Genomic DNA, 26,438 nt, shown 5'->3' with positions numbered 1-26,438 from the left:
CGGTTTAAATCTGGGTCACATTCTTTTGGAGGGACATATGGGCAACTCCTATCAGGGACATCTTCTTCAGATACATACCAAGAAGTTACAAAGAGAAACAAACAGAAGCTGAAAACTCGAAAGAAGACAGCACTAAGTGAGTGAATTACATGAACATAGGATAACAATCATTCCATGTACGGGAGCAGCAGGTTCATTACATGGATCCATTAGGGGACGGATTATTGATAAAAGTTATGTCAACTCTTAATATACTTAAACTGAAATGGTTTGAAATAAACTGAAAGTACTATTTTATTTTCTTAAACCAAATAAAAGTAATATTTTTTTATTATCTTAATGTGCAATTTTTAGGATGCACGGAAGTATGACATTTCTTCTTTAATTAATGTATTTCCAAAATCGAATTCTAACTAAATATTTATGGCAACAATTTTATTATATAAAATTTGGATTTTCAAAATTGTTAATTAACATGATCATGACATGTGTCAATTAATTTATTAAGATTGTGACATGTGTTAAAATATGTTACAATTCTCTTTTATAAGGAGTTAAAAAGATTTGCTCAAAAAAAAGGAGTTAAAAAGATTAAGAAAAATAAATTTATTATTACATTTTTCAGACACTAGAAAAGGAAAATTATTACAAAAAATAGTTTATTGTTATTTTTAGGAGTTTAGAAAAGGAAAATTACTATTACATAACCTTTTACAATTATATTTTTATGGTTCTTTTATAGTCTTTTAAAAATATTTGATAGTAAATTTAATTTTTGAAAATTCTATAAACAAAGAATAATTGTAAAAAGCTTTGAAAGTAATTTTTTTCTTTTTAAAATATTTTTATATTTTTCATCTTTAAAGATACTAAAGAAATATATTATAAGAAAAAATATTAATTTTTTAAAAACAAAATCTTAAATAAAAACGAATTATAAAATCCTACAAGTACAAAAAAATTATTTAATAAAAACCAAATAGAAAAACTAACTATAAAATAAGTGATATTCCTTTTTTAAAACCTAAGAAAATAAAAATGTAAAAGGACTCTTATTATTTTCATATAAATAACTAAATTTCCTTTTTAACAGATAAATGTATACAAAAATATAAACCAAAATAAATATTATTTTCACATATGTATTTAGGTTTAAGTTTCCACATATTATTTTCACAAAAAATAGCATTTACAAGAAAAATAGTATCTAAGTATTTTCTGTTAATTTCTGTAAACAACTCAATTTTTTATCATCCTTATTACATTTTATGATGCTAACACAATTTTTTTTTAATTATGATGTTTTTGTCGTATATACGTATGTGTGAATATGAGGAATATATATGTTTGTATGTATAAGACACAATATATAATTGACTAAACATAATTTTTTTATTGAAAATATATTAGTTGTATAAAAATCTTAAACAAAAACAAATTATAGTTAGAATTATTTTTTTTTAAAAAAAGTTAAAAGTAACGTATTTCTTATAAATAATTAAATTTTCTTTTTAATAGATAATTTTATGTTAAACAATTATAAACCAAAAATAACTTCAAATATTTCACGATATGATTGTCACATTTGTACAAAACAAAATGTGTATGTATTAATAAAAATCTATCATTATGTGAAAATAACTTTTTTTTCTTAAAATCTTAAATAAAAGAAATTTTAAAATAACTTTTTCCTCTTTTAATCTTAACCAAATAAGATTGTTTCATTTTAAATCCTGACCAAATTGAATTGTAAAAGTAATTTTTACTTTTAAAATTTAATGATAAATGTGATGCTGAAAATATTTAATTAAAAATATTAGTGATATTGAGAAAACTAATTTTGAAAAGAAAAACTTTTTTAAATAGTTAATATTTGCTGGAAATAATGATTTGATAGTGTTTTTATTTTCTAAATCCTAGAAAAAAAATTATAAAAAATTATGTAATTTTAATTTTCTTTTCCAACACCCTTAAACTGTAAAAAATATTTGATAGTTCTTTTCCTTAAAAAGAAAATCCTAAAGAAAAGAGATTTGTATCATATTTTTTAATTCCTAACCAAAAGAAAATTGTAAGAAGTTATTTGATAGTATATTTTAAGAGAAAATTTGATGATGAACATGATACCAAATTTATTTAATTAAAAATGAAGTGTAAAAAAGTATTGATATGAACTGTAAAAATCATAATTTTAAAATTATTGAATAGTAACTAGAAATAATTATTTTATAGCAATAAGATTTTTTTGAATGATGACCAAAAAAATATTTTTCTGAAATTCTAAACATAAGATAATTGTAAAAGTTTATATGATAATACTTTTCCTTTTCTAAAATCGTAAACAATAATATAAAAAAAAATTTCATAGTTTTTCTTTTTTTTTAATTGTAAATATAAATGAGATTTGCAAAATATATTTGTTTCCTTTTTAAAAAAATCCTAACAATAGTAAACATACCTATTTAATAGTATTTAAAAAAAAACAAATTTATGACAAGTAAATTTCTAAAGCTATTAAATTAACAAAAATCAAAACTTAGGATATTGGCGTGATTGGTATTTATGTGTTTGGTTATACGAAAATTAAACACACTTTTGATATATATATATATATATATATATTCTCATGTTTGCTCATAAAAATTTACTATTATTATTGTCACCGTACATATGTTTAGTCAAAAACAAATAAAGCTCATATTTTTATTTTTTTACTATGTAGTAGTTTATAATTCATTTTAATTAAAATGTTATTATGAAAATATATCATTAATAAGTAATGAATCAAGAAAATTATTTAACAACAGATTAGTTTAATAAAACATTAAATTATTACATAATAAAGTGTATAATGTTGTCATTGCTTCTTGGCCTTATTTAACTTCCAGATTCCTTTTTATTTCATTATAATTATTATTTCGGATTGGATCCGGTTTAAATTTTTACATTTGAATGTTTTTTCTAGCTCTAACAAATATTAACTGAAACTTATGTGTGAATAAGGGTTTTTAACTATAAAATAAATTTGACATAACATATGCAAAACAATTTTAAAACAATAATAAAATGATTTTTTAATATTTTTTATTAAATTAAAATATCAATTAAATTCCGTTGCAACGCACGGGTCCAAATCTAGTAATTAATAAACCTAGGTTTTTGTATTCTTTGTCTTTTCCTATTTATTTTATATATGTGTCTTTGGAAATAATTAATTTCATGTATAAATTTCATAATTAAATACATACATTATATGGTAACTATTTTACTAATTTCACATAATATATAGTATAAACAACAATTTTACTATTAATTATCATAAAATTTTAATCCATAAATAGTACATACAAAAAAAATTATTATATATTATCATAAAATTTTGATCCATAAGAAAAATAAAAAATACATTTGTTCCGGTATACATGTCATATTCTAAAAACGTTGATCATACAATTGATGGTTTACAGGATAAAATAAAATTACTCAATATAAACAAGAAAAACATTGTGTTTAAAAATGTCATATTTAATATTTATATGAACAGGTAAATTTTAAACTATATATCATAACTAATACAAATAAAAATTTATTTATAAAAAATAAAAATAAACATCCGCACGGACGCACGGGTAAAGCTCTAGTTTGACTTTAAAACTATATCACTGATCTTTCAATATCTCATTAATATTTTTGAACTTGGTATAATTTGAGATGGCACTGAAACTATGTATTATCATTATTTTATATGTATACTAATAAGATATAATAGCGTTCCAAAAAAAAGTAATAAGATATATTAAGAGATGTTAATGCAAACATTTAGAATAAAAAGACAAACATAAAATGAAACATAACCATCTTGTAATAAGAGATATATATGTAAGCTTTGTTGATAGAAGGAAAACATCAGCAAAGCTTTTCAGAATTCAAGTTCATTAATTTCATCATCTCGCCAATGCTTAGACCAGGGCAATCCCCGTTGCTCTTTGCAGAAGCTGCAACCTTGAGTACATGTGATAAATTTATCAAGCTTCTGAGACGCTGCTTGTACATAATTGTCAATAGGCAACGGGTCACCATACTAAGCCAAGTCTTTGCAATATGACAGATTAAGGGTCCGAGGTTTTGGAGGCCTGTGATTAGCAATAGTACTCCTGCAGTTTTGACGAAAGAGCATCACAAACTCAACCTCTTCAGATTCTTGAACTCACGATTAATTCCACTCACATACTCTATCCAACCCTAAAAGTATCTAAGTTTATATTAGTAAAGTTAGAAATTTTGGGCTAAATCCTTATGGGAATAAAGTTTGTTTGGGACTCGTTGGATCAGGTTTGGGCTAACCTAAAAACTAAAATAAACATTTTATCTAAATAGAGTTTTGTTTAAAGTTTTAAAATTTGAAATATTATTTATTCATTCTTTATTTATCAGATTTTAATAATATTGTATTTGTATTTTCGTTTGTAACAAATATTTTGACGATAAATATTCAAGTGTTAAATGAAAATTAAATTTTGTCGAAAATATAATCATGTGTTTTAAAAGTATAGATGGTTTTTAAGCAAAAAAAAAAATTGAATCTGCGTTGATTATTGCACTATGCTTTTAGGTTTAGGGTACATATAGTATTTTTATATTAGAGGAAAAAAATTTAGAAAAGGAAGTGCGAAATGAGATTCATGGTTTTTTTAATATCAGGAGGTTTGGGGCCGAAGTTCATATCCCTCTCTAACCCTTAAATCACAGCATGTTGTGCATGTTATATTAATTTCATCCCAGCGGTCATTCGAACTCGGAACCTCTGGCACAATGGTCATCGTAAGTTGGAACTGGGAACTGGAAAGTTGAGCTAATGACCTCTGGTAATGAAATTCATGTTATTAAAAGAACTACTTCAAAGCCTGTTCACATTGGAACGGGAAAGTCTTATACACAGTCTAACGGATAAAAATCAGAGACTCGTCCTTTTGTATCTTGTGCAATATGTTTTTCCAGATCACACCGTACAACATATAGAGAAAACGGAATGTTCATCGTCACATTAAGGAACGCAACCACTTTTGGTAGACTCGTCCAAAATATAGACAAAAAAGGGGCAAAACCAAAAATGAGGAAGACTTTCTGATACGTCATCTATTCTTCAAATACTCCATTTCAATCACGGCTAACTTTGGATTTCTTTCCAAATGTGTGATTAAAAAGTAAGTATACTTTGATGACATATGTAATCAAATCAATTTTTGTAAATCTTCCAACATATATAAAAATCACGATGCCACCGTTTCTTGCAAGAAAGTGAATCCCTTTGTTTAGATTTTACGGACAGTTCTCATCGAAATCAAAGGAGCAGTGAAAAAAGCGCAGTAACCACTATGTGTATGTAATCATCATATTATGCACTCGCATAAACAAACCTACATAGTACTATTGGTGGAAGTTTAGATCTTAAGAGCAGCTCAATTCTTATAAGTCAAGCAAACTCATGTGAGACGACCGTTCTTTTAGGATCTTTACCTTAAAGCATGGATCAAATTGACTCTTTAGTTTAAATCTAAGTACATGAATGCATTCACTCGCTCTTGTATACGCGTCTGCATTTATGTGGAGATATAATATATGGTTTTTTTCCATCTTGAACTTTCCTCCCTCGATTCATTTAACCCAATCAAGAAAAGAGGGCACAGAGTTGACCTTTCTTTAATATATATTCCAATTTATGACTGTACGAAGAGTATTTCTTTTATAAACTTAAATTTGTTATCTCTTTTTTATCTTTTAGTTAATCATACGTTGAGGTACACCATATCCTATTTATACATATGGTCAAATATGTTAAGGCAGACCATACCCTATCAACTTATAAGACAAATTTGCATTATTATATATTATATACAGTAAAGTCGGTTCTGATTTTGTTCTAGGTGAGAAACATTTAAGAAATTTCCAAGAAACACTGTCCACCCTTACATGAAATCTAAGTTGGTCTTTCCATAATAACTTTAACTTCTCGACAACCTATACATGCATGTGCGTATAATATTATAATGTTATATATAGTTTCCAGACCCTTTATCGAAACTGAAGTTATAAATGGTTGATTCTTTTTTAAGTCTTGTTCATTTGATTTTTAAGCAGAATAACAATCGTTTTCATAAGTTTTCATCAAATCCAAGAAAATAAGATCGGAGATCTCATGATGATGAGCAATCTAAAACTCGGGGTAGACGTGATCGGAGCACACAATCTCTTCCCAAAAGACGGTCAAGGAACCGCAAACGCTTTCGTTGAACTATACTTCGACGGTCAGAAGCACCGAACAACCATCAAAGATCGAGACTTAAACCCGGTTTGGAACGAGAGTTTTTTCTTCAACATCTCAGATCCTTCTCGACTACACTATCTCACTCTTGAAGCTCAAGCTTATAGCCACAACAGACCTACTAATGGACGCTTCTTCCTTGGTAAGGTATCTCTCCCAGGGACCTCTTTTGTCCCTCATTCTGATGCTGTTGTTCTTCACTTTCCCATGGAGAAACGTGGGATTTTCTCTCGTGTGAGAGGTGAGCTTGGTTTGAAAGTGTACATAACCGACGAAGCATCTTTGAAATCCTCTGCAACCACTCATCCAGATAACCTAGATCCGTCGCAACCAACAAGTACGTATTTACCTCCTTTTTTTTCTTTTTAAACATAGCTCTAATGATTTTTTTACTTTAAATATCTTAGCTTATTTGGGATTCTAAACCGAGTCAAAACCTAACAAAATTTATATAAAACTCGGTTCGTTTTTGTTTTGTTCTTTGATTACAGAAAAATGAAACTTCAAGTAATAATCAAACTTATAGTATTAGTTAACAAAATCAGATCTATTTATAATTTACATATTCATTAGGTTAATTTAGTTCAGTTGAGTTAAACAGATTTTTTTTTGTTTATTTAGATCCAGTTAAGTATATATAATAAATTCTGGTTTTTGTTTGATTTTGATCCGGTTAATTCGATCATACAGATACTTAAAACAATGATTGTTTGAGGAGTCCAAAGAAATAGTCTATTTTACTCATTTTTTTCTCTCTAATGTGTCAAGCATTTGCACCCTTTTGTCCTGTTTGAGTTATATATACTGACTTCTACGTATTATGATACTATTATCAATGTTTAGAACAACGGCTTTATTTACTTGGAAATTTTCTTTTATGACAGTTTCAGCATTGAAGGTAGAACATAGATCTGATAGACGTCATGTCTTTTACAATCTCCCAAATAACGCTCAAGAACATCAACAGCAACAACATCCACAAGGACCTAATCAACCTTCTTCTTCAGCCGCTGAACCGGATAATCACAATGAGCATCATCAGCATTACGTTCCAAAGCATCAAGCAGACGAGATGAGACCGGAACCAGCACCACCTTCAAAGCTAATCCATGCACATTCAATTGCTTCGGCTCAGCCTGCGGATTTTGCGTTAAAGGAAACAAGCCCGAATCTTGGTGGTGGAAGAGTCGTTGGTGGACGTGTAATACACAAAGACAAAACCGCTAGGAGTACTTATGATCTTGTCGAGAGAATGTATTTCCTCTATGTCCGCGTCGTCAAAGCTCGTGAGCTTCCTATAATGGATATAACAGGGAGTGTTGATCCTTTCGTCGAGGTAATTAATTTTGATACAAAAGTGTTTCCTATTAAAGTGTCAAAAAATACATTTGATACAAAAGTGTTTCCTGTTAAGTTTGAAATTAAAACCAACTGATTATAAGTAGATTGATCCCAAGTCTCTTATATATAAACTCCCATGTGGGAGAGTACATTCTCATATTTTCTTAAAATATTTTGTTTTCTAGGTGAAAGTAGGGAACTACAAAGGAATCACACGACATTTTGAGAAGAGACAGCATCCAGAATGGAACCAAGTATTTGCATTCGCGAAAGAGCGAATGCAAGCCTCGGTGTTGGAAGTGGTAGTTAAGGACAAAGATCTTTTGAAAGACGATTATGTCGGCTTTGTTCGGTTTGACATTAACGATATTCCTCTACGGGTGCCTCCGGACAGCCCTCTTGCTCCACAATGGTATAGGTTAGAGGACAAGAAAGGAGAAAAAATCAAAGGTGAGCTAATGCTCGCTGTTTGGATCGGTACACAAGCGGATGAAGCTTTCTCTGATGCTTGGCATTCAGATGCTGCAATGCCTGTTGATTGTTCTCCAGCTATCTCAGCAGTTCTACGTTCAAAGGTAACCTCAAAATTTTACTTTTGTTATGTTATAGTGTTTGTTTTTCATACGTTGATATGTATTAGCATGCAAAGGCAAATAAAATTTTTAGAAGTCCGTGGCTAAATATTAACTGAAGGCAATGTCAATGTACGCTCTATTTTCTCTGTTTTTACCAGTTTCTCCTAGTCAAGTCATAGACTTCAGGGTTAGTCTTATTTTTTATTCTTTTTGCATGCAATAAATTTGAAATTTTAACAAAATATATAATTTTACACTATTTTATGAATTTTGAAGAAATGTTTTGATTATTTTTGCTATCGTTTTGATTACGTATAGGTCTATCACGCACCTCGTCTATGGTACGTGCGTGTGAATGTAGTCGAGGCACAAGACTTAGTCCCGACAGAGAAACATAGGTTCCCGGATGTTTATGTCAAAGCGCAGCTAGGAAACCAAGTCATGAAGACAAGACCATGCCAAGCTCGAACCCTTGGTGCGGTATGGAATGAAGACTTTCTATTTGTTGCAGCAGAGCCGTTCGAAGACCATTTGGTTCTCACCGTGGAGGACCGGGTGGCTCCAGGAAAGGACGAGATACTAGGACGTACTTACATTCCTTTGAACACGGTAGAGAAGCGAGCTGATGACCATATGATACATTCGCGCTGGTAATGTTTCTAATGATTGATTACTCTCAAAATGAATATAATTAAGAAGGCATGATGATTTTATTGAAATGTGTGTTTCGTAGGTATAATCTGGAGAGACCGGTTATTGTAGATGTTGATCAGCTCAAGAGAGAAAAATTCTCTATGAGGATTCATCTCCGAGTTTGTCTTGAAGGAGGATACCATGTTTTGGACGAGTCTACACATTACAGCAGCGATCTACGCCCATCCGCAAGACCACTTTGGAGACAACCCATTGGAGTTCTCGAGCTCGGGATCTTAAACGCTGTTGGACTCCACCCAATGAAAACCAGAGAAGGCAGAGGAACTTCTGACACTTTCTGCGTTGCAAAATACGGACAAAAGTGGGTTAGAACAAGGACAATGGTGGATAACTTGTGTCCCAAGTATAATGAACAGTACACATGGGAGGTATTTGATCCAGCCACGGTTCTGACGGTTGGTGTATTCGATAACGGACAGCTCAGTGAAAAGGGAAACAGAGATGTGAAGATTGGGAAGATCCGTATTAGGTTGTCTACATTAGAGACTGGTCGGATCTACACACATTCTTATCCACTGCTCGTTCTTCACCCTAGTGGGGTTAAGAAGATGGGCGAGCTGCATATGGCCGTGAGGTTCACATGCGTCTCGTTCGCAAACATGCTTTATCAATACTCTAAACCGCTTCTGCCCAAAATGCATTACGTTAGGCCGTTCTCGGTTATGCAGCAAGACATGCTCAGGCACCAAGCGGTCAATATAGTGGCGGCCCGGCTAGGCAGAGCAGAGCCGCCACTACGAAAAGAGATCATTGAGTTTATGTCCGACACGGATTCTCATTTGTGGAGTATGCGTAAGAGCAAAGCTAACTTCTTCCGGATGATGACCGTTTTCTCCGGCGTTATAGCCGTCGGGAAATGGTTCTCCGATATTTGCTCGTGGAGAAACCCTATCACGACCGTTCTCGTCCATGTTCTGTTTCTGATGCTTGTGTGTCTCCCGGAGCTGATCCTCCCGACGATGTTTCTCTACATGTTTCTGATAGGACTCTGGAACTACCGGTTCAGACCGCGTTATCCACCGCACATGAACACGAAAATCTCTCAGGCCGAAGCGGTTCATGCAGACGAGCTCGATGAAGAGTTTGATACGTTCCCAACCACCAGAAACCCTGCCTTGGTGCGGTTAAGGTACGACCGTCTTAGAAGTGTTGCAGGGAGGATTCAGACCGTGATCGGAGATCTTGCAACGCAAGGAGAGCGTTTTCAAGCTCTTTTAAGCTGGAGAGATCCACGTGCGACCGCGATATATGTTATATTCTGCTTTCTTGCGGCAATGGTTTTCTTCATAACACCGATTCAGATTGTTGTTGCGTTGGCTGGTTTCTACATGATGAGGCATCCAAGGTTCCGGCACCGTCTTCCTTCTGTTCCAGTTAACTTCTTCCGTCGTTTGCCTGCTCGAACGGACAGTATGCTTTAAGCCTTTTAATTTCGTTTGATGTAATTTATGTTACTGTTGGACGATAATTTTATAAGTTTCTTATTGAAATACAATGTTTTTGTTCATTTGAGAAGCTTATAAACATTTGGATTTCAACTTATGGTTACGAGGGACTGACTTAAACGTAATAGAAACGTCTAAACTTTTTTTCATTATTTTATTATTTATATGAAACATATTATCCAAACTTTTTTTTATTTATGAATTTTATTTTGGTTTGAACATGCAGACTTTTGTATGTATGCTATTCACAAGCGTGTTTTCTTTTCCGCAGTAGCTACAATCATGAAGGGTATCGATGGTTCATTATTCCCAGTTTTGTTCTATACTAGAAGACAAAATGAATAGTCAAACGTTTATCTTATTGTTAAAGAGGTTGAGAATTTGTTTTTGTCTATGAACTTCTAGATTCCTCGAACAAACCATTCACTCTTGCAGACAGGTAACAAAAAACTATAAAATATATAATTTATACAATTCAGATTAAAAAGTAATACATATCCATTCTAAGGCCAATTGGTTGAGCTTTATGCCAAAATTTACTGTAAAATTTAATATATAAATTTTGATATAGGTATATCTAATTTAGATGTACAAGTTAAATGAAAAATAGAATTAAAAAGATATTTATATATATCGATATGTTTTGATTTTATTTTTCAAAATTATATAAAACATAATTGATAGTTTATATGATTGTAGATAGAAATTAAAGCTAAAGACATTTGTTAAACTCTAACTAATTATTTCCTATTCCTTTAATAGTAGATAGTAAATCATATTCTCTTTTGTTAATAAGTTTAAATAAATAAAAACTTGAACAAGTTTCAAAAAATTCATTTAAACTTTTATTGATAAAAGATAAAAATATTAAGCTTATATTAAAATAGATAGATAAAACTAAGGGCAATTGTCAATAATAGCACCTTTTGAAGTTTATGTCTCAAAAATAGCACTAGAAGGAGAAAATCACAAAAATGACATTCATTAAAGGGTAAAATATCCATAATACCCTTGGTTTAAAATTAAATAAACAAACAAAAATAAATAAAAATAAATAAAATAAAAATAAAAAAATGAAAAAAAGAAATTTTTTTTATAGTTTCAGATTATATATTTTCAGATTCGAAATTTTTATATTTTTTCTTTGAATTTTTTTTTTCAGAATTTTTTTTTTCAGAATTTTTTTTTTCAAATTTTCTTTTTATAATTTAAAAATACATTTTGAAACTGTTTTTAAAATTTTTATTTTTTACTTTAGTATTTATTTTTTATAAAATTTTAAACCCTAATTCCAAAACCCCACCCCTTAACTCTAAACCCTAAGGTTTGGATTAATTAACCCAAAGGGTATAAGTGTATATTTACCTCTTTAATGAAACCTATTTTTGTGACTTTGAGCCTTGAGTGCTACTTTGGAAACAAAAACTTGGTTTGGTGCTATCCTAGTCTTTTTCTCTAAAACTAACTTCATTACAATGTTTTAAACATGAATATCTAAGAAAAATAGTTCTCGGCCGACGATGGTGGGCTCCTTTAGCCACGTCGTCGGTCGGGTTTCTTCCTTTTTATTTCAGTTCTGTTTATCTTGTTTAGTTTCCGGTCCGGCATGCGGTATCGTTGGTTCTTCGGTACTGTATGTTTGGTTTTTCTGTTCCAGTATCGCACCGATCGTTTGGTGGATGACTGGCTTTGTTTCTGGGGCCGTGCCGTTTCTTCTTCGGTGGTGGTTGCCGGCTATCGAATCCTCGGAAGTGATCGAGCTGTATAACGTTTTTCGTTTTAGTGATTGGGTGGTCTGGGTTTGGATGAGATTTTGAGTTTATTTGATTGATGCTATACAAAGCTTAGGCGTATGTGTGGAAAGATGCTGAATCCGTAAAACTTCCAACACAGTCGTTGGATGTGGTTTTCGGTGGTTGTGGTCGTGTTCCCGGTTGACTCCGGAGTTAAAGTGATCTGTTTGTTCCGATAACGACTTTTAAGTTGGTGAAATCGATGGTGGCTCGCGTTTCCGGTGTGATTCCGGTGGTTTCCGGTGGCTTTTGGTTCAGTTGCAGCGACGATTCGCAGGTGGAAGAAGACGGTGATATTGTCTTTGCACGTGTCCCTCTTTTCTCTTGAGTTGAACACGTTGTTTTGCGTCATCTGTTTGTTAGTGGATATGGGTCTGTGTTTGGTTTTCTAGTGTTGTAGTTGGGTCTTGTTGGTAGGTCAGGATCCCTTTTCTTTTTGGGCTTTTGTTTGTAAAAAACCTTTGTTATATAAAATATCAGATTTCAGAGAAAAAAAAAAGTATCTAAGAAATAATTAACTATTATTATAAAATAAAAACAAATGAAAAAGTTAAAATAATAATATTTTTAATTAGAATTTATCTTTAGATAACTATGCTGACATGTTTGAAAATTATAGTATTGACGGCACAATGTGTACAATAATATTCCCTAATGCGTTGAAGTTAGAAAAAAATATCTCGTTAGCGTTCACACACAACTGATATGACGTAAGCACATACTCATTGGCTCCTACGTGTACCACCCATCCACCAACCACTGACATGGAGAAAGAAGCTGCTGAATAACAAATAAAAATAAATATATAATTTTATGTGAAAAGAATGTGCTGCTAGCTTAGCTATATAACAATCAATCATCGATCGATATCTCTGATCTCATTGAAACTCGATTCCTTTTCAGCTCTCATCAACGAATCCAATTCCTTCGCTTCCATTAACTAAAATTTCGAGATGGCTGCTGCTACTTCCTCCTCCCCAAAATCCGTCCATGATTTCACAGTCAAGGTTCAAAATCTCTCTCCCTACGGATTGATTGAAACTTGTTTTTCTGAATCAGAGTTTTGAAAGCTAAAAAAATATATATAATTTCTGTTTTGGGGATTTTTTCAGGACGCGAAGGGAAACGAAGTGGATCTAAGCATCTACAAGGGGAAGGTTCTGTTGATTGTCAACGTTGCTTCTCAGTGGTATTATGTTTTCCTAATTTTCATTTCTTTTGCAATTTTTTTTTTATATTATAATTTTAAATCTGAGTCAATTTCGATCAATGGTAATTAAGTAGTTTCTTTGGATCCTTTGTCTTTGGTGCAGTGGCTTGACCAATTCGAACTATACTGAGCTTGCGCAGCTCTATCAAAAGTACAAAGATCATGGTATACTTTCTTTGTGTGTTTTACTTGTTTCTTCACTGAACCATATTTGTATAAATGACAATTTGTGTGTTATAATGGTTTTTAGGGTTTGAGATCCTTGCGTTCCCTTGTAACCAGTTTGGGAATCAAGAACCTGGTTCTAACGAAGAGATTGTTCAGTTTGCTTGTACCCGTTTCAAGGCTGAGTACCCCATTTTCGACAAGGTATCAACCTTTTCTTTGTTCTTTGGGGTATTAACTCCTGGTTTTAGTTTGGATCAGTAAACTGAGTTATTGGTTTCAGTGTGTCAAAACGAGAGATCACTTACTCTGTCAAAATATTTAAGACAAGTTCTTCTTATGGTCTTTTTATTCTATGATTTATGTGTTTAGTGAACCATTTTCAGATCATATACTTGTTTGTTTCTTTTTAGATTTGTTTGTTCTCTTCTTGGACTTGACTTCTAGCTTCACACTATGTAATGCGCAGGTTGATGTGAACGGTGACAAGGCTGCTCCAATCTACAAGTTTCTGAAATCAAGCAAAGGCGGGCTTTTTGGGAGCGGCATCAAGTGGAACTTCTCCAAGTTCTTGGTTGACAAAGATGGAAATGTCGTGGACCGGTACGCTCCAACCACTTCTCCTCTCAGCATCGAGGTAAATGTCTCACATATAATAGTCTGTCCTGTACCTCTTGTTTGATTTGTAGAGACCCTAAAGTTTCTCTAATCGTTGTTCATTTGCCAATCCACAATTGCAGAAGGACCTGAAGAAACTGTTGGGAGTTACTGCTTAGGAACAACGAAGATGGCATTACTCATTTGTAGTCAAATAAAAAGTTCATCCTCTATATATTAATTGAGAAACATTTGAAAAGATGTAATTTTAATTTTATAATAATTAAAAAAGATCTTTTGTTTATATGTCAATCAATTAAGTAGTTAATTAGTTTTACGCGTCAGTTTTACATTAAAATTAAAAAATATGTTGGTCCAACTCGTTTTTTATATTTCACTAGAAACATTTAATACCAATTATATGATATTGACTAAAGCAAGGTGGTTATTTATTATATATTATTTTTTTAAATAAAACATACGAAATTACCTAAGGTGATTATAATATATATATATTAATTAGTGATTTTAAATAATAAAGATTCTATCATTTTTGTTTATTTTTTTTACTATTAAATAAATTAAACAATTACATTAATTATATATTAAAAATTTAGATTTTTTTTTGTATATGTAATATTTTGAATTTTTCAAAACGAGTATAATTGCTAAAACTGTTAAAAATTTTACATAAACTTTTATGATCAATTTTTATTTTTTTTCTAGAATAAGATACAATGATAAGAAAATTATATAAATAAATAATTTTATTTTAATAGGTGTTTATGTTAATATATATATATATATGTTTCATATTATTTAAATTTAATTATATATCATATACGATAGAGGAGATTGATTGTTTTGATTTATTTATTCTAAAATGATTGCGAATAAACGAGAACGGCCATTTGATTTATACGTGCAAGACAATTTATTACATAATAGTAACTGTTTTCTTAGTTATCTAATATATACTAATTATTTTATTATTTCATAATATCCAGAAAAATATAAAGTAAGTATTTATTCTGCACAAGGCGCATATCTTAATCTAAGTATGTATCTCTTTAATAATTTTGAATCTTTGCCGAAAATTGGATCAGTATATTAGCTTAAAGGTTGTTAGCTTAAAGGATACCTATTGTGTATGGTTTTGGCTACATTTGGTCAAGGTAATAACACTGAGTATTGTCTTTGAGGTTTTATAGCAATATGTACAGTTCGGTTTTGTTAGTTTTTACTTTATTAGTGTGAGGATTCTTTTGCAATGGTATAACTTAAGTGTTACAGAAAGCTATTATTTAATAAAATACTAAAGTTTGATCTACGCACCTGTCAATATTTGTTTAATAAAATAAATATATAAAAAATTTAATAACACAACATATAATGGTTGCACAAACATGCACTCATACGGGTATTTGTTCGTTTTTAATAAATATAATATTTATAATAGAACGATGGTTTTTAACTGTTTATAATCTATTGGTTACTTATATTATGGTTAAATATTAAACCAATCAAAATGATATATTATACAAGATATTCACCAACTAATATTTAACTACATTAACCATTTTCTGATGTATTTACCAATTAGTATGTTTGCCTATATTAATAAATTTATTTTAGAACTTTAAATATTTTGTATCAAGAAAAATGTACTTCTATTTTAATATGATAGACTAGAAATTGATCCGCGCACCTAGGAGTGTCAAAATGGGTCATGACCCATGGGTTGACCCAACCCAATTTGACCATTTAACCCAAATAAACTGTTTATTTTGGATCTAATGGGTTAATGAGTTAACAGGTTAATGGGTTAACAAGTTAATGGGTTTATTGGGTTGGGTCAACTCATGACCCATTTTGTTTTCAATTAAAAAAAACCATGAGTAAACTCAATTCTAAGGTTTGATAAAATTGGAAAATCATTTTTCCGCCAAAACTGCAAAAACGCATTTTTCCGCCAAAACCGCAAAAACCCATTTTCCCGCCAAAACCGCAAAAACGCATTTTCTCGCCAAAACCACAAAAACGTATTTTCCCGCCAAAACCGCAAAAACCCATTTTCCCGCCAAAATCGCAAGACGCATTTTCCCGCCAAAACCGCAAAAACATATTTTTCCGCCAAAACCGCAAAAACGCATTTTCCCGCCAAACCGTAAAAAACGTGTTTTCCCGCCAAAACCGCAAAAACACATTTTCCCGCCAAAACCACAAAAAACGCATTTTCCCGCCAAAACCGCAAAAACGCATTTTCCCGCCAAAACCGCAAAAACATATTTTCCCGCCAAAACCGCAAAAACGCATTTTCCCGCCAAACCGCAAAAAACGTGTTTTCCCGCCAAAACCGCAAAAACACAATTTTCCGCCAAAACCGCAAAAACACGTTTTTCACGCCAAAACTGGAAAAATTCACTTTCCCGCAAAAATACTATTTTTCGCCTAAATCACAAAAAACATTTTGTCATTTTGATCAACTTGGTCTTAACTTAAAAATAATTCATTATAAAAATATTAGGTTGATGGATCAACCATTAACCCATCTAACCTATTTAATTTAATGGGTCATGGGTCAATCCAACTCATTTATTAAATGGTTTGAGTTGACCCATGACCCATTAACAGTAAACCCATTTGGGTTTTGGATTGGGTTGGCCCATTTGACCCATTTTGACACCCCTACGCGCACCCGTACGAGTATTGGTTCTTTCATTTTTATACATTGATATTTATATTTCATAATTAATGTTATGTATTTTAGATTGGTCATAATCTAACTAATTTTATTCAAAATAAGTGGACCGAATAGGATAATATAATTATTTAGATATTTTTAGGTTCATATGCATCAGAACCGAACTCATCGAGACTCAGAAGGACTCAACTCAAAACTCACAGGTAAATTTATAATATTCAAGCATAGCTAATTTTTTTAAAAAAAGCAATACCCGAAGACAATAACTCGTACCTAAATAGATAGTCAATATTCATGCATAACTGATTTTATAAACTAATAAAAATAAATATTTCTATGTGTTTGGCTAAATTAAATGAAATAGAAATATTTTTTTCGTAAAATAATTATTTGCAGTGAAAATTAAGTGGCAATAAATGTAATTTTAAACTAAAATAAATTTTTTTAGTAAAACTAAAATGCAGTTATTTTACATTTTTGATTTTATAATTGGCACAAAGTTAATGTTGATTAACTAATAAATAAAAATCTTTATTATTATTATTTTGGTAATATAATTAATGATGTGATGTATTGGTAATATAATATAATAAATAAAATTGTTAAACTGATTGAAACATTGAAAGACAATTAATGTAATTATATTAATGAAATCACTAAAATGACCTTATATTTTTTTATACTGCTATTCATGTTTCTAAACAATTTATATTTATACTGTTATAAATGTTTTTAAACATTTATTATTTGTACTTCAGTTTAAATAATAGCGATATATATATTTTAAAACTTTTATATGAAAATTAACTTTCAATTCGATGTTATTTCATTCACATAGTCACAGTACTTCTTATCAATTTCTTTTGTTTATATCATTAAAGTAAGGGAAAATTTTATGTTTATCACTTTCAATGTACCACTTTTCTTATTTACCATCACCAAAGGGACATTTTCAAAAATATTTTTTTCATTAAGTGTCAAAAGACTCTTATATCCTTGTTATCTATACTGGGTGATTTTCCCGTGCTCATGCACGGGTATAAATATTTCTAAAGTAAATATATAATAATAATTTATTGACACTTACTTTTAATTTTAAATTAATTTATAATTTATATGCATCATTTATATTAATAATATTATATTGCTTTAATTATACATATGATTATATGTATGTTATATCTAATCGGTTTTGTTGTTTTTTAGTCAATTTAGTTATCATTTGGGTAAATTAGATTGCATATATGAATTCAACAGTAATATTTTTTATTCTACATATTAAAATTTTGATTATTTTTTATTTGCACTTAGGTGGTTGTTATCTTAGATATATAACTATATTTTATGAAGATTATGTATAACTTAAGATATATTGTGCTTAGAATGAAATAAAAATAAATAAACTAAAGTGTCTGATTCCAAATTACATAAATTAATATAACGAAACGATAATATTCTGAAGTCTCATGCATATATATAAATTTTACAAAAGAACTAAATGGTAACAGTTGGTTAATATTTTATTTTTATTTTTAATATGTTTTGAGTTGAGTTACATATATTCTTTCATATTCAAAATGAAGTATAATTATTTTTTATTATAATTAAGTCAAATGTGCATGTATTTTCATAATATTTATCAACTTATATGTTGATGTTTTTAAAAAAATATTAGAAAATAAAGCGATGATCAATATGAAGTTACATGCGTAAGTAGCTGATACATTTTTGAAAGCTTGTACACACATATCAATATTTAAAATAATTAAAAAAATTTAAAAATTCTAAATAACTTTATGCCTTTGATTTATTGAATGGAAACTAAAATTTATTTTAAATAATCTTTAAAATGAGAATTCAGATTTGCTGTGGTATTTTGATTATGGTACTATTAAGTTCCACAAACATAAAAATATAAAATTTAAAAGCATATTTAATATTAAGAAAAAATAACTTTAATAATGATAAAATATAATATATCTACCTCATTAAACTATTTTGTAACTGTTTGATCAAACAATGTTTATTTTAAAATTTTATTTTTAATTTTTTTAATATCTCTGAAAAATAAGCAGTAAAAATTATGATATTTAAAAATAATATTATATAAGTAAAATATAATTTATCGATATTTTTTTGATGTAATTGAAAGATATTATAGTCAACTAAATTTATGAAACTCTTAAAAATAAGCAGTAAAAAAATTGTGATTGTATTAAAAAATAGTATTATATAAGTAAAATATAATTTATTGATTTTTTTGCTGTAATTGAAAGATATTATAGTCAACTAAATTTATGAAAAATAAATAAAATATTTCAATATTACTAATTAGAAAATATTTTAGACAATTAAACATATATCAGTTTATCTTACTTAATTATTTTATGTAATTGTCTAAGAAAAAATATTGGTATATAAAAAAAAATTATTACTTTGATTTTTTTTGTATTGTGTAAATTATATTTTAAAAGAAATAATATTTGTGTTTCTAATATCAAGATTATCTGTGTAAATTGTATTCAATGAAATCACATTATATAGAAATTTATAATTTTATCTAAAAAAATATAGATATAAAGAGAGTATTTTATTAGTTGAAAGTTATATTTTATGTTATTTAAAAATATTTTTAAATGTAATATTACTATTTTGTGAACTTTCCTTTTTTTTAATAAATCATATTATATATACATATATTTTCCTTTTTCAATTCTTTTTTTTAACTTCATAAAAAATTTTCCTTTTTATTATATGTGTATATTTTTTGGAATTTTTTTAAAAGGAAGCTAAATAAAATAATAAATAATAGTATTTTAAATGTAAGTTAATTCATTAAGGGTATCAGTGTAATCAACCACCATGAGAACTAACGTGAGAGCGATACATAGAAAACTGACTTCTCAAATAATATTATAGAGATATATAATAAATCATTATTTAAATAAATAAAAAATAAATAAATAAAATAAATAAAAACTTAGATTTTTTTTTATGTTTTCGAATTATATTTTTTCAAATTCGAACTTTTTGAATTTTTTTTTTTGAAATTTTCTTTTTCGATTTTTTTTATATTTTTTGAAATTTATTTTTGAAAATCGAAAATTATGTTTGAAACTATTTTTTAAAATTTTTTTTATATTTTTAAGTATTTATTTATATATTTATTAGAATATTAAATTTCACATTCCAAAAACTCTACCCCACCCCTCAAATCTAAACCCTAAGTCTAGATTAGTTAACCCTAGGGTATAAGTGTCTTTTATCCTTCATTAAAAATGATGTTAAAAGTGTTTAGTGTAAATGAAATATGGTACTATGAATATGCTATTTGTGGTAATTTCCCTTAAAGTAACGGATCAGAATGGTTTGGCTTCTTTCCTAATTTATTAGCTCTGTTTACTGATAGAAAAATAATTCGTTTTCTTTAAACTACTCTTCCTACCCAAAACACCAAATAGATTATTTATTTTTAAACTACTCTTCCTACACAAAACACCAAAAAAGTAGCACCCCATCTGAACCCTATTACAGAAGCAATAGATTTTAGATAGAAGTATAGAACAACTACTTTAGGGAAAGTTCCTCTCTCTTAAAAACCTCTTCCTTCTCTCTAAACTTCCTTCTACCATCTTCTTCTGATTACCGACTCCGGCGCTATGGTAGTGCCGGAGTCGGGATTTTAATCTCTCATTTTCCTTAAGCGTTTACTCTGTGTTGTTGCATGTCGATTTCAGAAGTGATAATTGGTAGATCCAGTTCTGTTCAAGATCGGATCGGGTTTAAGCTTGCTTCGTGATGAAGGCTCGGGATCCGGGTTTTTCAACGGTGTGATGGTCAGTCTCCAACTCTGCATGTTCCTTCTCCTCATCGATGGTCTCTTTGGCTTCATGCTGTTTCGATCCTTCTTCTGTCTTGCTTCTCAAGACTGACTTTGGATGGTGTGAAGCGATCTGCTCCATGTCTTCAACATAGAGGTCTGATCGAGGCCTTGTCCTTAACTTGCTTCTCCTTGACGTAACCTTGTCGCATGTTTGACTTCTTCGGTTCCTTGTCGCATGTTGACTTAGTCAATGTCGGGTGAATTTTATAGAACTTCTGTTCTGTTCGCTGATTGAAGCTTTGGTTTCTTGCTTAAATCTGCTTGCGCTATTCACTATGGGAGGTATCAGTTTCAAGTTCTCTTCATCAAAGAGTCGATTGGAGTTTGGGTGTCTTGTTGCTTAGGAGCTTTCATCACTGCTTTCATCTATGTTTGCTAGCTTTTATCTATAGGTTTTTGCTCTTAATCGACATGTATTATGTTTCCAGGGATTGATCTTTATCCGCTGGCTTAAGACTCCGAGAGTTTGTTTAACTCGTCGGCTTTGGTTATCAGTTGTTGGCTTGACCTTCAGTTTGTTCTTATGTAAAAGATTCCAGTTAATGAATATAATCTTCCAGTGTTAAAAAAAAGAAGTATAGAACAACTACCCGGTGCTAGCCCCTAGTCATCATAACTATACTCTATTAAGAGAAATCATTACGGGGCTACGCGGCTACGCCCCTAGTCATTATAACTATGTGTGGGCGTTTGGGTACCTATTCAGGTTCGGTTCTGGTCTATTCGGGTTTCGGGTTTTCGGGATCAAAGATTTCAGCTCCACTCGGATATTTCTAAGCTTCGATTCGGGTTCGGTTCGGATCTTTGCGGGTTCGGTTCGAGTTTGGATAACTCATTTAAATTATTTTTAAAATGTTTGAATTCATTATATACTTTAAATTTCTTAAAATCTATAAACAAAATAATATATTTCATATAAATTTGAATAACATATGTCAAAATACATAAACTTAGCATATAAGTTGGTTTGGTTTGAATATATGGATAGAGAATCAATAGATGTTTCAAGTGTTTTTGGTGTTTTGAGTATATTATAGATATTTACTTTTGACTATTTGTATATATTTTCAAGTATTTTGGAAAATTTTAGAGTAGTTTATATATTTTGGATGTTTTTAATATACATTAAATCTAAAAATAATTCACATATTTAAGTATATTAATATATTTCTGATATATGCGGGTACCTAAAATATTTCAGTTCGGGTCGGGTTCGGTTTCGGTTCTCCAGATACCAAAATTTTGAACCCGTTCAAATATTTAGTTAATTTTGGTTTAGGTTTGATACTACTTTTTCGGATCGGACTCGGTTTGGTTCTTCGGATTCGGGTTTTTTGCTCAGACTTAATTATAACTATACTCTATTAAGAGAAATCATTAAAACTGTTAAGAGATGTTGTATGATAAAACAATCAAATATCAAAATTACACATTTTTGATGTAATAATAACTTTTATTGACTAGATATTACAATTTTAAGTAATTAAAGTTATATTGCAATTCCCAGTAAGTTTACTCCCAGCACTAATTTATGCGAAGACATACAAAGATCGATTTTCTATAAGAAATTGAGTTTTTTTTTTTTGCTTGCCAAATAATTAGTTAAATTTGATATTTTTTAGTGGAAATGGAAAGCAGTACAGAAAATGAAATTTTTTTGTTTTCCCAATTCAATTAATAAACGATCATAAAACTTACAAGAAGATCCCACAAACCCCATAAAAGCTCTCTGCCCTCTGCTCTCTATATACTAGGGTGTAGTATTAGATAGGCCTGCAAACCTGTATATAAGTTGACGTGTTTGGGTGAGAGCGTCTAACTATAGATGTAATAATCAGTTCTTCTTTTCTTTTAATGTACAGTGTTGTTATTTTCGTGATATGAGAAAATCCTAGTTTATGGGTTTTATTTAGAGTACTCTTTTGTTAATGGTGACATTGAAGTATTGAACAAAGATTTTTGATCTCATAAAAGTATAGTTCGTGGATTTTTCAGAAACATAATTTCGAACAACGCATTTAATACGGTACTTAAACTGAATTCAATTTGTAAACCAATTTTATTCGGTAACAGATTTCTATTTATTTATAATCCATTTTAATTTGGTTGTGAATAACTATTATTGGGTATACAGTATTATTTTTTGTTAGATACATGTAAAGATGGATTTATAATCATCTATCTATACTATTATTTGCGAAGTAAAATTTTGCAAATGAGCTCTCACGTTAAAAGTTAGAGCGGTTAATATCGTTTATATCCTTAATGAATAATTATATAAATTAGTCAAAAAATAAAAATAAATTTCAAATCTATCTGATTAAAAAAATGATTAATATTAATAATAAATCGCTCTCACGTTAAAAGTTAGAGCAGTTAAAATCGTTTATATCCTTAATGAATAATTATATAAATTAGTCAAAAAATAAAAACAAATTTCAAATCTATCTGATTAAAAAAATGATTAATATTAATAATAAATCTTTTATACCCTTAATGAATATATTATATAAATTAGTTGAAAATAAAAACAAATTTAAAATATATCTAATTAAATAAGTGATTAAAATTAATGATACTAAGAATTATCTAAAATATAAATAATTAAAAATAAATTTCTATTAATACTATTATATTTATATATTATATTAGATAATTGACTATAAATAAATATTTTGCAAAGGAGCTTTCACGTTAAAAGTTAGAGCGGTTAATATCGTTTATATCCTTAATGAATAATTATATAAATTAGTCAAACAATAAAAACAAATTTCAAATTGATGTTAGGAGTTTTCAAGGCTCCTAAGACAAATGTTGTAGTATAAAAGATTGTCGAACCAGTTCTGAGGGATATCAAAGCACCGAGAATACAAGTACTCACTTAATCTAAGTGCAACCAATGATTTAGATGGGTTTTAAGCTATGACTAAAACTAAAAAGCAATAACAGAATGATACTTTCTTAACTAAGGGAAAAGAGAACTCATGGGCATAGGGATTAGACCTTGGGTGATCAAGTATCGAACTAAGGATGGCAAATGATCAATCAAACTATCAACCTTAAGCCTAGACACAATTCTAAGCAAGCTCTATGTCTAGATGAATGCTCATTTGCTAACATATCTCAAACATCAAATGTCTTTGGTTGAATAATATGAAAGCAATCATTAATAACAAGTCTATTAGCTATCTTAGCATCTTTAACAACAAATGTCTTTGGCAAAGTATACTAAAAGCCTAGGAGAGTTGTCTCGGGCATTTCATCGAACACCTTTCGGGTGAGAAATGCCTAAGGATCAACAACTGAGTGGCCAACTCAGAAGATGCATTATGATTACTCTACTAGCAAGGAAATATGAATGATCTACACTAAAACATCCTAGCTCTAACCTAATCACCCTTAATCTCCCTAACCCATGAATTCAAAAGGTGATTACTCACTAATCTCCATGATTCCTCTTAAACCCATGTTGGATTTCAGATTAATCATGTAGAGAAATAGATAAGAAATCAACAAGAACACAAGAACATAACAATCAAAATCCAAGAGATGAACTTCTCCAGAGAGTTCTTGTGTATTTCTCAATAGATCAAAAGATAATCTGCCTTGGTGGCTACAAAAGATGTTTAAAACATAGGTTTTCCAAGTGCAAAACGTCCAAAATAAATTGCAAAAAGGTCCCTGAGAAATCATGATTTTCGGCAGCAAAATAACGCGGAGCGACTTGCAGGTGTCGCTCCGGGAAGTCGCTCCAGGGCCGATTTTTGGTGTCTCCGGGCGAGAGGTCGCGAGCGACTCTGGTGTGTCGCTCCAACGGGTCGCTCTGGATCGGGAGCGACCTTGGTAGGTCGCTCTGAGAGGTCGCTCCAGGGTCAACTAAGACTGTTCGGAGTAATTAGAACGCGAGCGACTTCATGGCGTCGCTTTAGGAAGGTCGCTCTGAGAAGTGGGACACAGCGACTTCGTGATGTCGCTCCGGGAGGTCGCTCCCATGCTCGGTTCGTCCAATGGTCACCTTTTCACCTCTTTTGAGCTCCAAATAACCTCATGTGGTACTCCAGTACCTAATATAGACTCATGTATGCAAAATGCAACCTAAACATGTCTAAATCATAATCTATATGATGAAAATGCTTATGAATGAATGGATAAAACAATGCAAATATGCAAGATATCAACTCCCCCAAACTTGTTCCTTTACTTGTCCACAAGTGAACTTTCTAGAACTCATAGGGAGAGAGGTTGAAGGTGGGAGCACATAGCCAAAAGAAACACAACTAGCACACTCTCTTATTACACTCTAGCTTCTCTAGGCCTATCTTAACTCTTTTTGTTCTTACACTCATCATCAAGCATCCACACATTCAAATCAACCAACTCTCACATTCATTAAGCACAAAACATTAGGTGAATTCTTGCAAATGGTCAGTTGGTCCAAGTAATTTGGTTGGGTAAGGGAAGGCTTTTATTCAAGTGATTCAAGAGATTCAAAACATATGATCTTTAAGGTGGTTTACTCTCGAAACAAGTAGCCTTGACATTGCACATAATATATCTAAGAAAGGGATCAACTCATGCATACAATGCTTAATCTCCATTGTTCTACCCTTTTCCCAAACATACAATTACACAATCATTCTCAAATGTCAAACCCAACTCACATCTCTCACCAAAAGATCCTAAGAACTTTAACTCATTCTCTTTGAAATCTACAAGGGATTTTTCAGAACCTCAAAATATTTCTTAGCTCCTAACAACTTTGCTAGCCCCTTTTTCTCTTTTTTTTTTCTTTTTCTTTTCTCTTTTTTTCGTTTTTTTTTTTTTTTTTTTTTTTTAGGTTGGGGGCCAAGACTTTCAAAACTTGAGCTAGAGGATTCTCTACTTATCCCAACAAAACAATTCACTTAAGCACAAAGAGTCTATTCTTTTTCTTTTTCATTTCTCCCAAATCATAATCACAACACTCACCCCCCACCTATAGCTAGACAATAGAGTGCCCAATCTAGCAAGAATGAAGATCAAGCATTGTCGTTCCCGATACTCTCAACATTATGCACATGTAAGACTTTCCGAAAAAGGCCTCACTCATCAAACAATGAAAGCTTAAAAGGAGGAAAAGGTTTTGGGAGTGGTCTACCACTAGAGTTTGTCAAAAAAGATCGGCATAAAAGATGTGACAACTCAAGTGTGTATAGCCATGACTCAGTACACAAGGGACCATGAGCAAGAAACATTAAGTTCGTTCAGTTCAAATAAGATTGTAGTTGGCTTCAAAGACTGAGTTTCAGCAATCAACAAGTTTCAGGAAGAGTTTTCAAGGCTCGAAACATACAAGTCTTTTTGAGAGGTGCAAAAGCTACTCAGGTGCAACGTAGTGTTCTTTACAAGGCATTTAAAATCATTGCTCCCAATGCAAGTGAATGCAACCTATATGCTCTAGACTCTCCTAGAAATGCAAATGATGCAAACTAAATGATTGTTTTTTTTTTTTTTAATATGCAAATAGGTATGCAATGCATGACTCAATGAAACAACATCAAAGCAAACATGATCAAATACTTGGTACCTCCCCCAAACTTGAGTTACACAGTCTCTGTGTTGTCAAGTAGAGAGAGATACCGAAAAGAAGACTAATATGCAAAAATGAAATGGTATATACAAGGGAGTGTGGTGGTTTACCTTCTATAGG

At 30.5% G+C, this 26,438-nt stretch overlaps 2 protein-coding genes across 2 annotated transcripts; both read left to right on the top strand.

Annotated features, from left to right (window-relative positions):
• The first annotated feature begins 958 nt into the window (after positions 1-958).
• On the top strand, positions 959-10,494 carry LOC103833855 (FT-interacting protein 7). Its single transcript, XM_009109910.2, has 5 exons — positions 959-6,659; positions 7,207-7,658; positions 7,849-8,238; positions 8,557-8,888; positions 8,972-10,494. The coding sequence occupies exons 1-5, from the start codon at positions 6,197-6,199 to the stop codon at positions 10,371-10,373; spliced, it is 3,039 nt and encodes a 1,012-aa protein (XP_009108158.1). The 5' UTR covers positions 959-6,196; the 3' UTR covers positions 10,374-10,494.
• Positions 10,495-12,938: 2,444 nt separating this feature from the next.
• LOC103833854 (probable phospholipid hydroperoxide glutathione peroxidase 6, mitochondrial) lies at positions 12,939-14,493 on the top strand. Its single transcript, XM_009109909.2, has 6 exons — positions 12,939-13,197; positions 13,303-13,379; positions 13,504-13,565; positions 13,651-13,769; positions 14,035-14,202; positions 14,306-14,493. Exons 1-6 carry the CDS (start codon positions 13,144-13,146, stop codon positions 14,339-14,341), a joined length of 516 nt encoding a protein of 171 aa, XP_009108157.1. The 5' UTR covers positions 12,939-13,143; the 3' UTR covers positions 14,342-14,493.
• Positions 14,494-26,438: the final 11,945 nt, after the last annotated feature.

Source organism: Brassica rapa, chromosome A09 (assembly GCF_000309985.2).
Source record: "Brassica rapa cultivar Chiifu-401-42 chromosome A09, CAAS_Brap_v3.01, whole genome shotgun sequence".
NCBI classification, from domain to species: domain Eukaryota; kingdom Viridiplantae; phylum Streptophyta; class Magnoliopsida; order Brassicales; family Brassicaceae; genus Brassica; species Brassica rapa.
This window is presented reverse-complemented; position numbering and strand designations above follow the sequence as displayed.

What these genes read in the sequence shown, in the direction of transcription:
- LOC103833854 (XM_009109909.2), top strand. Translation starts at nt 13,144, where the DNA reads ATGGCTGCTGCTACTTCCTCCTCCCCAAAATCCGTCCATGATTTCACA. An exon ending in TCCATGATTTCACAGTCAAG is followed by an intron (nt 13,198 to 13,302) that starts GTTCAAAATCTC and finishes GGATTTTTTCAG; the next exon opens with GACGCGAAGGGAAACGAAGT. An exon ending in CTTCTCCTCTCAGCATCGAG is followed by an intron (nt 14,203 to 14,305) that starts GTAAATGTCTCA and finishes CCACAATTGCAG; the next exon opens with AAGGACCTGAAGAAACTGTT.
- LOC103833855 (XM_009109910.2), top strand. Translation starts at nt 6,197, where the DNA reads ATGATGATGAGCAATCTAAAACTCGGGGTAGACGTGATCGGAGCACAC. An exon ending in AGATCCGTCGCAACCAACAA is followed by an intron (nt 6,660 to 7,206) that starts GTACGTATTTAC and finishes CTTTTATGACAG; the next exon opens with TTTCAGCATTGAAGGTAGAA. An exon ending in GTGTTGATCCTTTCGTCGAG is followed by an intron (nt 7,659 to 7,848) that starts GTAATTAATTTT and finishes TTTGTTTTCTAG; the next exon opens with GTGAAAGTAGGGAACTACAA.